The following is a 14,524-nucleotide window of genomic DNA, read 5'->3' on the forward strand; positions in this document are numbered from 1 at the left end:
AGAAGCAGCGCAAAGAGCAGGAGCTTTGGTGACAACTGCAAATGCGGACGGAAAGGTCAGGAAAAGAAAAGTTACGGCAGTTCAGACAGAAGTGTAAGAAGGGACAGAAGCAGCATTTGGCAAGTTGGGAGAAGGTAGAAGATCTGGGAATTTGGCAAACAAAACCCAAGACATATAGAGAGGGTAAGAAATGACTGATTGAGAAGAAACCCTTATTATGTAATAACCTGGTTTTAAAAGTTTTGAAATGGTTCCTCTTAAAAAATTTTCTAGAGTCTGTTTTCACTCTAGATAACACCAAAGACAAATGGTGTGACCTGAAGCGCTGAACACAGAATACGAGTGACTTTTCTTAAATGGAAACTAGAACTTTACTTCATACAGTGCCTTTCATACTTGGTGTGCAACAAATTGCTTTAAATACTGGCAGGCAAACAGCCATTATGCACTCAAGAGCTCATACATAATACTACTTAGCATTTTTATAGTGCTTTTCATCTTCAAAGTGCTTTACAAACAACTCATTAATCTCAACAAATGCACCTGCAAGGTAGATAAATATCTGCATTGTAGGTGTAGAAAGACACAGAAAGTTTAACAGCTTATCCAAGGCCATGCACATCACCAGCCCCAAAATCCCCAGCTCCTAGTCCCATGAAGGACCTGAGCCCCGTCTGGTGTTGAGAACACGCCTTCCCTTCAGCCACGCAGCTGTATGAGAGCTTGTCCTACTGTGAGAAGGGTGCCAGCAGACTAGCAGGAGAGCCTCCCGTTTCTGAAGCAGGTGAGCTCCCAAGGACCACTAGCTCCCACAAGGACCACCGACCCCAGTAAGTGGGAAGTCCATGAGACACCAAGGTGAGACTCACCATATAGGTTCCCAAACTGGTTCACCACTGAGCAGTGAGCTGAGAAAGCCTCCGTGTTGGTAAAAGCCTCCGCCTCTCTCCCTTATTTATTTCGCAAACTGCTGCACAGTCTCTGGGGCAGGAGATTCCTACAATTCAGACAACAGAAACCTGAAGCCTGTGGCCTCTGAGTGCAGCCACAATGCAAGAAAACAACTGCAGCTTCACTCCTCAGGCGTTCTCTAATTATAAAAAACTTGGAATGAGCTTTGTCTAGCAAGAACAGTAACTCTCTCCCTTGCCGGTGACTGGAAAAAAATTCTAAATGTGATTATACCACACGATTGTACTTTTACCTTTTTGTGATTTAAAAAGGTCTGATATGACTCTTCTTTTTTCATGCTTTTTTTTTTTTTTTTTTTAAACCTCAAAAATACCAGGAATGTAAAACCTGGAGCAGGCAAGAAGCCTGGAAGGTGTGAACTGTGATACAATACATGTACTGTGCTACAGCAGACCTTATATTCCCTTACCCAGAGGAAAAGAATAATGAATTTTTAGTAATGACATCTTTATTTCAGATGTTTGTTAGTCACTAGATTTAAATAAGTAAATCTGAAAATCCTTATCCATTCAGTCTTCACATTTGCGATCCCAGAGCTTTACAAGTTCTCCAGCCACTGCAGTTCCTCTCAGGGTAAACAGCTCATGTTTAGCAAAATAAGTAAGTCAGACAAGAAATAGTTGAAGGCAAATTTTTCCACACTTTTCTTAAGATACCAGGGAAAAAAGTCTCTCTACAAATACTGGTATAACACGTTAGTTAGGTAAATGTGAACAGTAAAAGATAAATGAACAACGGCAAAACTGTATGTAGCTAAAAGAGTAATTAACACGTTCTGCCTGCCTGTCCAGTCAACCTGGACATAAAAGCTAGAATAGGAAGAAAGAAGCAGTTTTTAATTACTCTTCCCCATCTCAATTTTTTAAACTCACAAAAGAAAAAACTTACAGGGTCACACAATCCAAAACAACAGGAAGAAACAGCTCTTGATCATTAAGCAGAAATGTTCCCCACATTTAGAAGTTATCTAAGACAATTATTTCATTGATTTAAAGTGGGATAGACATACACTTGTGTCTGCCAACTCCATGCTTTTTTTAAAAAAAAGTGTTAAATTTACAACTCCTGATGAAAATAAAGGTATATAAGAGCAAACTAAAAATAAAACATACAGGAAAAGCAATTAAACTTAATTAGATTGAACACTAACACTCACTCTGCAATCATAAAAAAATTCTAAAAACATTTTCTATTTTCTAAATAAAAAAATCTACCATGATAATATTCTGCAGCTAAAATAATATACAATGTTTATATAATGCAGCTTTTCTAAGAGAATGAAACACATTAAAGAGAAACATGCAAGAACAAAGTTAAAATATGCAATTATATCTACAGAACTCTGGAAGAATAAAAATGATAATGTAGTAAAAAACCCACCAACAATCCTACATGATAACACTAGTGCTGCAATATTTTTTGTTATTTTGTTTAACAACTTGTCAGTTTATTTGTAAGCAGTAATCAAGAGATGTCAAAGTAACTTCTGTCGCTGCTGGTGCTCTTGCTCTTCCCTGCTTCTGTTTTCAGTCTAGGTTAAAAAGAATCTTTTTTCCTAATTACCAACAAACTAAAACCAGATTTTACTAGTGGTGAGGTACGCTACCCATCAGTACAAGGCAATACTACATAAAAACAACAAAGAAAATAAAAAAGCAGGAGGCGAGGCTTGAACAGAATTTTCTTTCAATTCCCTTGGGAATCATGGTACTACAGAATCTTGGATTCCCAGGCAGAGGGGATCATGTTCATCAGTTACAGCAGCTCCTCTGGGCCTAAGTCCAGGTAGACTGCTTGTCTAAACTTGATGAAATATAGGCGCCATCAGGTAACAGCAGTGGTCAGGGAGACTCCAGAAATGTGTAACTAAAACCTAAAAAATGAAATTACAACACTGCTGTAGCCTAACAGCCTCTTTCTACAGGATGCAATAACTGTAAGGCAGAGAGCGTACAATGTACAGACTGCTCTTTGTATACTTTCTCTTGCTTTTTCACACATATAATATGAAAGTTAGACCAGTCACACGAGTATATTTTAACCAACACTGTTTTTAAATAGAAATACTTAGGAAAGAAACCACTATGACAAATGCACACAGCTTGAACAGGCGCAACATAAAAAAAAGGCAAAAAGAAGCAGTTTCCCTGTAACCCACTCCCCCTCCCTCTTCATTACTTCAAAATATTTTCAAATTAAACTTTAATGCTAATAAATATTGCTAGATCAACAGCACTAGGATGTGGTGTCTAGAAGCACTGCAAGCTATGCGGGACTGGCACATCACCACATCAAACTGTCAGAAGAAGAGGCAGTGAGTCTGTCTCGCCAGAGGTGCATTTCCAAGTGCTATTGGAACGTGCTTGTTTGGGAGCAGGGGAGAAAAAAGGAGGAACCCAAAAAAGGAGGGAAAATTATACAATCCCATATTGAGATGATCATTGTAACTAGGGGTCCTACAGGTGGTTTTAGTATGGAAAAGGCCTTTTACAGACTGCATACACGATCAAGCACTACTTAGAAATCATAGTTTGCAGTGGACCAGCAGAACTGTCATTGAAGACTGCTCAAAAACTCCTAAGCTTTTGCTTAAATTTCCTCAGGATTCACAACTGTCACAACCAGAACATAGCATACAGTATGCCTGAATATCATGGAAGGGAAAACCAGCTCACATTTCACGACACAGATCTCTGCTGCAGCTTTAGCACCAGAACAGGTTCAAAACCAGAAGCAGCCTGTCTTCAATGTGACTCCAGTTGAAATCCAGGTCTCTTCAGAATAAGAAATGAAAATACCATGACATGATGCTATGGCCATTCAACCACTGAAAAAGAATTTTTTCTTGTAGCCTCAACCTTACACTCCAGCTCGAGCTATAGATAGAAAACCACGCAAGAAATGAGGGGAAGCGTGTCAGACCGGCTCGGTTAGGTTTCCCCTACACTACTAGAGAACAACCACAACACACAATTCCCAAACTTCACAGAACATGGTACGTTGTTGTTGTGTACACCTTAAATCCAGCTTCTGGTCTAGGTAGGGTAATTCAGTGCAAAAGCTTGAGTAAAAGGAATACATTATCTAAATCACTTCATACATGTCCACTGCTAAACTGCGTGCTAGCCTGGTACCTTAGGAGCAGCAGGCACTGAGGCAGCCTCAGGCCCCGTTTCATTCTGCCAATGCCACGCTGCCATGAGACCCTCCACAAATTACTCCTTGGCGCTACAGTTTCTCCATCCATCAGCTAGTGCTCACAATTTCAGTCCCTTTTGTCTGCCATAGCTACTGGTGCTGCGAGCTCTTGGGGCAAATAAATGTTATACTATATGCACACAGGGCATCTGATCCTGTGATTTTGGTTGGAGGAGCTATCTGCCCTAAAATACAATGTAATTCACAATTTGAGGTCTAGAATTTGTTTAGGGATGATTCAGTCCTTCATTCTTTCTCTTCATACGTTACATATTACAGTAAACAAGCTTAGGGACCACCAGAGACCTGTGATATACTCTATCATTATTCCTGATGTTTTAAGTAACAGAACACGTAAGAACTGAGAAGCCAGAGACTTCACTTGCAGTTCAGTCCTGTACATAGGCTCGGCAGGGTCATCTTCTGGTATAAAGAGCCTGTATCTTTCTTTAATTTAATCCCTAGAGACTGTGAAGCAGTGTCCTTTATTTCATTGATTTGCTGTATAAGTATAGAGAAGGATAAATCAGTCATTTGCTGCTTTGCAGAGCAACACTAAGATTTGTATGTTGGTTAACACTGTGTCTGTGAGCCTGAAGGGACCCACCCCTTGAGTAAGAGGCAAAGTTTGCCTTTTGTGCTGCCCAAAGTCAGCACTGAACTGCGCAGTTGGAATTAAAGTCACTTGATGTGACTTTCCGTTTCAGACTGTCCACTCTATTACACGGTATTATGTTGAGTCTTTGCTTCTATACCTGACGCCAGGTAAGGAAAAGCCAGGCAAGGACAACAGCCTCTGGCAGGCAATGCAGAAGTTGTGCATGCAAACAGGGAGTGCTCCTCACTCATGGGCATCCCCACGTCTAACTCTGAATACTGAGAGTGCACTGTAAAACCTATTTTGGAAACACTGGAAACACGGCAGCAAGCCAAGACCCCCAGTTTCTTGGTAGAGGCTTTTCCAGAGCTTTCTGGTGTTTTCCTTCAGGGTTAGCAGCCTACACATGTAGCTGGACACCAGCCCTTACACAGAATTGCTGCACCAGGGCAGTGAGCTGCTGCAGACAGTGGAAAAGTTTCAGAGCTCTGCAATGGGAATGGAAAGAGAAAGACGCTCCTTTCTGCTTAGGGGAAGGTCCAGGTGAGCTTTAAGGAAAACTGCAAAATGGAAAATGATGCATGTAAAATATACTTCCAAACCAGTTCCATTTTGCCTGAAAGGTTACAGCTAGGCTTACCTCAGTTAACTTCTGGTATATAAAAATGTACCTGTCCAATATATTTATCACTGACTAAGTACTGTCAGATATAGGACACTGCCTGGGACCTGGCCACCCAAGACACAAGGCACAGAGATCAGAGCAAGCATTCACAAAAGGCTGAAACTAAGTACTCTTCAGGAACTTGTGAATTTTGTCTCTGTGGGGATTTTAGTGGTAACCGCAATGGTGACGCTCCAGCACCAGGTCAGTGTGCACCTTCCTATAAAGACGAAAAGACTTTTTATGTATGGGAATAAATGGCTCCGTGAGTAGGTGTGGGTCAGCAAAGCTATTGATGCAGCAGAAAACGTCAAGTTTCAGCAGCTAGCCACCAACTAAAAACACTTAAGTAATGCCTAACATCACTTATACAGATCAGTGAAATGTAACCACACATGAAAACACTGCTGCTTTGTAAGCCGGCAGCTGTGCCAGCCTGGCTGTAGGCTGCTGCCAGGAGCGGGGATGCCACCCTCCCTCCTGCATCAAACCGGACCAGGGAGCTGCCGACCCAAACAGACCCTCCACTATGGCGATCTACAAGTTGATCCAACTCATGCCATGGCTGGACACCTGCAAATGACCTTCCTTCGTTTAAAGGCAATCTCAGCTAATGCTGGCTGATTGAGAAACCTAAGCTCACGGAGAAACCACACCCTGCAAATCCATCCACAGCCAGAAGTGATAGATCTTGTCAGAACAAAGGGGCTGTGTTGCTGCCAACAATACATTACCTCTCAACTGAAAGAAGAGAACAATTAAACACTTTATTGAAAGGGGAATATTTTTCTGCTTGTGCCTCAAACCATGAAAATGCATGTCTCCCCCAGAGTTACTCATTGCTGCACTGTTGAAATGGGAATAATTCCTCGTCTGCCTGATTATTTTCAAGACAGTGATGAAACTACCTTAGGATCATTTGAAAAATGTTAAAAGTGTACTACCATCAAATGGTTTGAACTTCCACCGTGCATCATTTGCAGCTGATAATGCTAATGTTAAATTCTGGAGACACGAGTCTGTCTACAAATTAATGGAAAACGTGAATTAATATTTTCTTCCAGCTAATTGCCCAGCTCATATATTGCACAGTGCAACTGAGCATCATTTGATCTTGAAAACTCTCTAGCGCAAAGTTTTCAATCACTTTTTCTCATCTGCCAAAAAAACCTCAGAATTACAGGACATATTTCATTACCAGTTTGGAATACCAGGAAACACTTAGTCAAGTCTCCCCAAAACCGTTATCTGTATATGATACAGTTAATTTTTTAAAAAGCATTAGCTTAAAAGTAGTGAAAGTTACCACAGGTGAGGATTAATTTTTTGAGTTGTAAATTTCTAAGTTTCTTTTCAACACTGAAGAAGATACAGATGAAGAGATACTATTAGCATTTGAAAATACTGCTAAGAAGATTTTTATGATTCATTCTTAACATGAGAATAATCTCATATATGTTGAAGTTTATGGTTAAATAAACTTATCAAAGGGCAAGCTATAACAATTTTTTAAAAATAAATGTAACTCTTATTTCAAAACGCATCATCAAAAAGATGGAAACATTGATTCAGTAGCACGTGGCAGTCAAAAAATCTGGCATGCATGCTTTGATTTCAGAAAAAAAGAAAATTACCTTATTTTGAGCCCTTCTTTCACTTCCTCTTACACGTATTGAAAAGTTTGCATTTCATGAGACCATGAGCATTATCAAGGGCTGCAGACTAACAAAATGCAAGATACGGACCGTGTGTATCAGAAATCCTGCTTAGTAAAAGATCAGTAAAGTTTTTATGGATAACTCAAGAGACAGGAGTCTTGTATTAGACAGTCATTAATGCTCCATCTTCTAACTCAAATTCACTCCATTTCTAGAGTTTGGTCAAGTGTTTTATGTCAACTCCAATTCCAATGCAGGAGTGGAAAAAAACAGGTTCCCATTTGGACAGAATGCACAAACTGGCTAAATATTGATAATGATAAAGATCAACTCCAAATTAAGGTTAAGGTAATGGAAATTACATGTCTTTAAAACACAGCTCAGTACCTTATTTTTCACAGGGGTGTCTCTTATTTCCCTGAGAACCAGTAGGCATCCTCAGCTGCATTCACGAAACAAAGGTGACCACAGGTGTTTGATGAATTCTGGATAATGAATAAATATTTCATGAATAAAAGTGAAAGAAATATAAAGGAAAGGGAACTAAGCACACTGGGGGAAAGATGCCTCAACTCAGGTCAGATGCTGATTCTGCTGATTATTCAGAAAGACTCTAGATTCTCTGTAGCAGGCTGTGTGGGTGAGGAGGTGACATGCTGATGAGTCCAGGTTCCCACCTACAGAAGAAGTGGATTAGCGACAGCAAAAGGGTATCAGAAGCTGCTGCAAAAAAGATTCCTAGAGAAATCTTGCAGTTTCCACCACCTGCAAGGGGGACCCTTGCAGGTGGTGGAAACTGCAATGGTTTTGGATAGATATTATTCTGTAAGGTAACTCATTTAATCTTGACCACGTTTCTGGAAATTAAAAAGCCATGGAAATGGAGATTTGAAGAGATTTACAGCAGGCACTTCATTTATTTACTTAACCACCTCCCATGTGGAGACTCCATAGCACGCTTCTGTACACTGTTATGCAGAGTTCAACACAAAATGGTAATTTAAAAGCTGACTATCAGTTTTACCATCCTAAATGGCAAAGCCATGTCTGACCACAAAATAAAACACTATGTAAAAGTATATATATGCACTCTATCTAAAGGATGTAAACTAAATCACTTCATCACTTCATATTGCCTCAGTCACTTGCTATACCTTTTTCTATTAGTCCACTCTCTGCATGGTCTGAGCTAATATTTCTAACTTCTGTAATGCTTCAGAATAGTTTGATGATTTTCATATAAATACTCTGCTGGAGAAGAGTTTATTATTCCTTTGAAATACTAAAATTTGTCTAGACTAACTATGAAGTATAGACAATACTCTACTATGCATTACTGACAAGACACGTGAACCAAACTTGTGATTTTTATGGCCCAAAAAAGTATGCTCTGTAATACAAAAAAAAATTTAGATTAAAAAAAAGAAAAAAAGACTGATTTCTAATGAGACTCAGTACTTCCAGGCAAACTTGGAAACGTGAGGCTTTGAAGCTATATTGCAATGAAATCAAACTCCAGCTATGCCACCCTGCTTTTTTTAAAAAAGGTTTAAAAACACATTCATGTATGTCCTTTTCATTTTAATCATGGAGGGGAAAAGAGTAACGTTCTCAGAAAAATTTTGAAAACAGTAATTTCTAAAAGGCTCTGCATCCACAGAAGAAAAGTATCTCACAACATCCCACACACTATGGTGTTGGAAAAAGCTACAGCTTCTATCTGAGGGCAGTTTCCAGGTTTGTGGGTACCTGTTTAGGAGCCTGTGTACGAATTCCCAGTTCCACAAGGTGCTTTTCAAGGCAGTGTACAAGCAAATGGACGGCCGGGGAACACAGACTACATATCTAAGAGATGTACCATACACCATCAGTCTACAGTCACTTAACTTTAAAGTCTGGCCAGTAATACACCACATAGAGTATTAAAGAATACTTATTCATAGTTAGAGATAGGGAAGCAAGATCAGAAGTCAGTTATATCGGTATTTAACACAATAAGTAACTCATTTTACAAGGGATGTCTTCTCATCAATTACTCTCCTGTGGCTCAAAGTCCTGAAACTTCATTACAAGAAATTAGGGGCTTCTACTCTACAGTAATTTACTTGCCTAAAATGAATAAATCAACAAGAGACTACTATGCCTTAAACCATCTAAGCTGTATTTGTAGACATGCAGTTCTTTAATGACTTCTACTTTATTATCAATGAAGTATCACAAATGCAATTATTGTAATACCTGAAACTGTCATAATATGTAATTAGACCTTCTACAAGCCAATGAATCATCATATAATCCGTACTATTTATTAAGTACAAACTGTGACATGACACACCGATTTGATGTGTCTGTGTTCTGGATGTTTCTCACTTTTCTTTTACAAAATGGTAAACGCAATTCTCACTTCTATGCATCACCTGTAAAATTCTTTTCAAATACTCTTCAAGAAGGGGTGGCAGCTAAAATGCAGTTCAACCCACTGCCAGGCCACTCTGAAATGCAGTGTTTGAGCATATAGAATTTCACAAAGGTTTGTGCAAGCCACTTGCATTCTTACAAAGTTGTGTACCTTCTCCTTGAGTTGACAGTGTTGCAATTCAGACACTAGCAAGGCAGAAACTATTCAAATAAATTCCTGATATGCCTACTGAACAGGCACAAGCTGTCTTTTTAACTTCCTACAATCTTTCATTCAACTTATTTTCTTTTTTCAAATATAATAAGAGATTTTCTAGGCTAGCCAAAGTCCTTCTGATATGTGGAGGAAGTATTTAACCAGTATACAACAAACTTCCAAGATCTCTGCTGTTAAAATGCACTTATCTAGAAACAGTTTAATAAGAAAGAACATTTTCCTTTCATCATTTATAAAAACATAACACCAGAAATATGAAAAAGTATCACAAAAGAAGCTATAAAAATGTAATTTTCATTTCATTTAGGCAGAATAGATTCCCTTAGGTGATCAGAAATCTAATTTAAATTACTTCTGTCTTTCAGTATTTGCAAATTAAATTATACTGAACTGTCCAATTCAGAGAAAATTTGATTTAGTTTAATCAGTCTTGTCTGAACTATGACAGTTTTGCTTTTTCAACTTCTGGAAATGCATATCCACTAGGGGAACTGAACAAGGTTTGATGCCTGAAGGGAAGGTATGAAGGCTTAACAAATTTAAATGGTTTGGCTATTTTAAGTAGATGACAGACATCAGGTTTCTAGGTGTGGAGGGGGCTGGAGGCAGTGGTAGGGCATGGACACACAACCAAAACAATACCCACAACAAAAAGGTAGCAGACACAGAACTGCTGAAGCAAATAATGAAGAATAGTATGAAGCTGCACACTAAATTTCAATTCATTTGAGATTTAAATGAAAAGCCCCATTGCTCGTATGGTATTATATACTAAAAAATGTGATTCCGTTCCACCCACTTCCACACACGTGAAAAAGTTAAGGTTTTGACAGCTGTTGGAAATAAAACAAATAGGAGAATCTGAAGGCCAAATGTTGCAGCTCTTCCCAGAGTTCAGCTGATGCTCAGATTCCAAGAGTCCAGTCAAACTGAAATTTCCTTACAGATATGAGGCTTCACCACTGAAAAAAAAGGCCTTTACATTTTCCCATGGTTTTCAAGACTGTTAGATAGAATGAAAAATAGAAGTACAGTAAAAGATCAGGATCAACAGCATGAGAAAAGGGATTGTAATTTTGTTATGCCAGGTGTAATGCATTGCAATATTACGCTTTAGCTGAAAGCACACGACATTGAGTTTAATGGTTAAGTTAAAATTAATCTGGGATCACTCTATCCTGTATTGCTACACTAAGTATTTAACAGTCTTAAAAAAAATTTAATCATACAAGTCTTTCATCAAGATCATTGTGAGGTATTTCCCTCTGTTCACACGTTTAAGATTTTACAAGGGGTGCTAAAAGGAAACGCGCACAGAACGGTATGGCCCGAGAGCTTCCAATCTTATTTAACATGAGACAATAAAACATTGAGGGGAAGGAACGAGAAGTAAGGAACATCGCGCCAATAAGATAACGCATTTTTCAGCAAAGTACAGCGTCTTGTACAATTGTTCTGATGTATTAATAAGTCAGTAAGACACACGGGAGTGATTCACTTGTGAAAGGTTACGTGGTAGAAAAGGCGGTTTTGGGAGTGCCTCGGAGTCCGAGGGACGATGGGGCCCCAAAAGCCACCACAGACACTGAAGCGCCAACACGCAAGACGTTCTGCAGGGGGATGGGTTGGCGGAAGAAACACGTACACGGCTGTCCGATTACTTTTTCTGTCAAACACACTGTAACAGCAGAAACTACCACAGCAAAACTAGCACAAAATACTCCTGCGCCCTCCCCGTACCGCTCATCACCGCGGAGACAGCAGCCGCGGCCCTGCTCGGAGCGGTGCCGGCAGGCGCGAAGGCCGGGCCGCCCTCCGTGCCCAGCACGGCCCCGCGGGAACGCAGGCGGGACAGCCGCCGCGGGACTGGGCCCGAGCCTCACGCGGGAACCGTTTTTTTCCCTTCGGAAGGCGCACAGCCTCGGGTCACCGCCCGTCTCCCGGGGAAGGCAGGCGGGCTCTGCCCCGTCGCAGCACACCGCTTGTCCCACGCTTCTCCGCCGTACGTCCGTGGGACCTCCAACTTACGCGCGGCCCCTCCCGCGGGACCCCGCTGCGGCCCGCCAGGCACCGCTGACACACATCCCCCCCGCCCCGGGACGCCTTCCCGCGCCCCGGGCGCTCCGGCTGGCGGAGCGGTCTCCGGCCGCCCCCCGCAGGCGCGGCGCTCTCCCCGCGAGGGCGGCGGCGGGTCCTTTTGCTCCTCGATTTCAAAGCCAGCCGCAGCTCCACAGCGGCGCCGCGGCGGGCGGGGCGGGAGGAGGGCAAAGCGCCGCGCCGGGCCCGCGCCTCCCTCCCCGCGGCGGCGGCGCGCACTCACCTCCGCCCCGCAGCACGTTGACAGCTCTGGGCGCCGCCATCTTGCCCATGTGAGGCGGTGTCACGTGGCGGCGGGCGGCCAGCCGGACCGGCGGGTGGGCGGGAACGGGCGCGAGCCCTGACTGGCTCGCGCCGGGCGCGCGGGCGGACGTGGGGGCGCGGGGCCGCCTCACGCGTGGCGGCGGCGACGGCGCTTGTTGGGGGCAGTGCTGTGCGCGCGCCGCTTCAGGCATAGGCGGGACCTGGCAGGTGAGCCCCGCCCCGCCCGCCAGGTGCGCGGCCAGGCTGTCCCCTCAGGGCCGCCGGCACCGTCCCCGAGCCGGGCCGCGTCACCTCCGCGCAGCCCGCCCTCGCTGCCCCGCAGCCCTCGCAGGGCGCAGCTCGTCAGCCGGCGGGCGCGGGGCCGGGCTGCTCCGCGGCTGCGGCTGTGGCGGCGGGGTGGGAGCGCCCCCTTCCCGCCCTTCCGCGGTGGAGAGCTGCGGGGGCTTGAGCGAGGCGGTGGGGCGGGCGGCGTGGGCACGGTGGGCTATGCCGCGGGCCCGCGGGACGGGGTTTGCAGGTGACAGCCTTCAGCTGAGTGCTGATCCGCGCTGCGGCAGCCTCGGCCTGTCCTGCGGTGGGGTGCCGGGCGATCTCCAAGTGGTTGTTCCCCTGAAGTGCCCTTCTCTCTAGTCCCCGTCCTGCTCAGCTTTATAACACAAGTGCATGTGTACACACACGCTGGTAACCTGTGGGATAAGTAAGCAAATTCTCAAATGAGAACAGAGGCTGTTTAGATTTATTTATCTCCTGGTATAGCTATTAGTAGGTTTTAACTTCACATGTACAAATTTTATAATTTAGTTAACAAGAATAGGCTCAAAGCCCAAGGCAGATGGGAATGCTGATGTTACTTACCCCCCTGTACTCTGGAAAAAGCCCCCAAAATGTATGATCTTAAAAGTTACACTGCAAGTATTTCTGCCTTTAAGGAGCAAATTCCAAGAGTTCTCTGATTAAAAAAAAAGAAAGTGATCCTGTGATCCTCTCAGTGGTCCTATACAGACACCGCTAGCAAAAGGGCATCAGTTAATCAGCTGCCACAGCGCGACAGGCAGCCTATCGCATAGCTTATACCCAGGCCATATAGTAGTTTAAAGATCAATACACCACCTTGCACTGCCTCCAAAAATAAAACAAGCCACTTCTTACAGCCACATTCTGCACCAACTGACACGTTTCATCATCATTATTCAGTGAGGGGAGAATGATAGGATTTTAACAGAAGAAAAACAGAGCTAGAAATAAATGAAGAAATAGCATTGCTAAGCTGCCCCGTTACACCTCATGAGCATCATTACCCTACTCTGCTCAGAGGCATGCGCACACTTCATCTGCAGGGCAGAAATGTGCATGTCTTCACCCCATTCCTAGTTCTACAACATAGTATGGTCTTTCAGGAGTTTGAATCTCATCAGGCATAATTTTATCTTATTTTCTATCTTAGCAAGGCTTTAGGAATGCAGACACCCAGTGTTGGTTCTATGACAACAATGTACGGTGCAAAGCAATCACACATTATCGCTGCTTGGCATAAGTAACTACGTGTATGCTGGAGCGGGTGTGTTTGCGTGTGCCTAAAGGGAACAGCACACTTCACATAGAAGTAGCCATGTATGATGAGTAATTCACCATCTTTTCCTGAACCGTCACTAAAGAGGAGAAACAAAGTGCTGTAAGGTAGCCTAGTCTCACCTTTCTTACGTGAGTCAATAAGTATTTCCTACTCAGTGGAATGAGAGGCCACTGTTAAGGAAAACTAAGTGAACGCTTGGCTTTTGTCTGTAGCTGTAAGACCAAAACTCCATATTGTAACAGCCTGAAAACTGATTGATGGCATAACAAAATGCAGGAATTGGAGGCAATACTAGTTATGCTGCTACCATCTTTGTCATTACCTTCTCCTTAAGTGTCAGGTTATTTCACAAATACTTGTAGGCATGTGCTAGCAGTTAGACTGGACCAATTCCTTTTGCATACCAGAAACCAAGGGGGGATCAATTGAATGACAATCAATTACATTCCAGGAGAACGACGGTGTAATTTTTGCAGTCTGAGTGAATCTTAAGTCTAACAAGAGTCATCATTCAGTAGTCTCTAATTTATGCTTAGATGCAGGTTTTCTCCTTTTACTAAGAAATATAAATAACAGGTATAGGTTTATTAGGAGCTTTATACCAGTAAAATGAGGATTAATATCTCAGAAAAGGAGAGATACACCATACCATGTCCCAGCAAACCTGAAAAATACTCTGCTGTGTTCAAGTCCTGTCACCAAAAGAAAATTCTTCGCTTTTTCCTCATGTATATAGTTGTCTTTTGTTTACATTTGGTAAATCCTCTTAAATGTTTAAGATGGACAGTGATGTCTCAAGCTGTCCTGAGCTTCAGGTTGAGATGCAGCTTTGGAGAAATAACTTTTTTTTTGAACACAACTGTGT

General features: G+C 42.6%; 1 protein-coding gene across 1 annotated transcript in view; it reads right to left on the reverse strand.

Annotated features, from left to right (window-relative positions):
- Positions 1–12,095, reverse strand: part of METAP1D (methionyl aminopeptidase type 1D, mitochondrial) — a 52,926-nt gene extending 40,831 nt beyond the window's left edge. The window contains exon 1 of the mRNA XM_068407958.1: positions 12,046–12,095. Within this exon, the coding sequence (XP_068264059.1) occupies positions 12,046–12,094 (49 nt within the window). The 5' untranslated portion in view covers position 12,095. The remainder of the gene's footprint in view (positions 1–12,045) is intronic.
- Positions 12,096–14,524: the final 2,429 nt, after the last annotated feature.

Source organism: Nyctibius grandis, chromosome 9, assembly GCF_013368605.1.
Source record: "Nyctibius grandis isolate bNycGra1 chromosome 9, bNycGra1.pri, whole genome shotgun sequence".
NCBI lineage: Eukaryota > Metazoa > Chordata > Aves > Nyctibiiformes > Nyctibiidae > Nyctibius > Nyctibius grandis.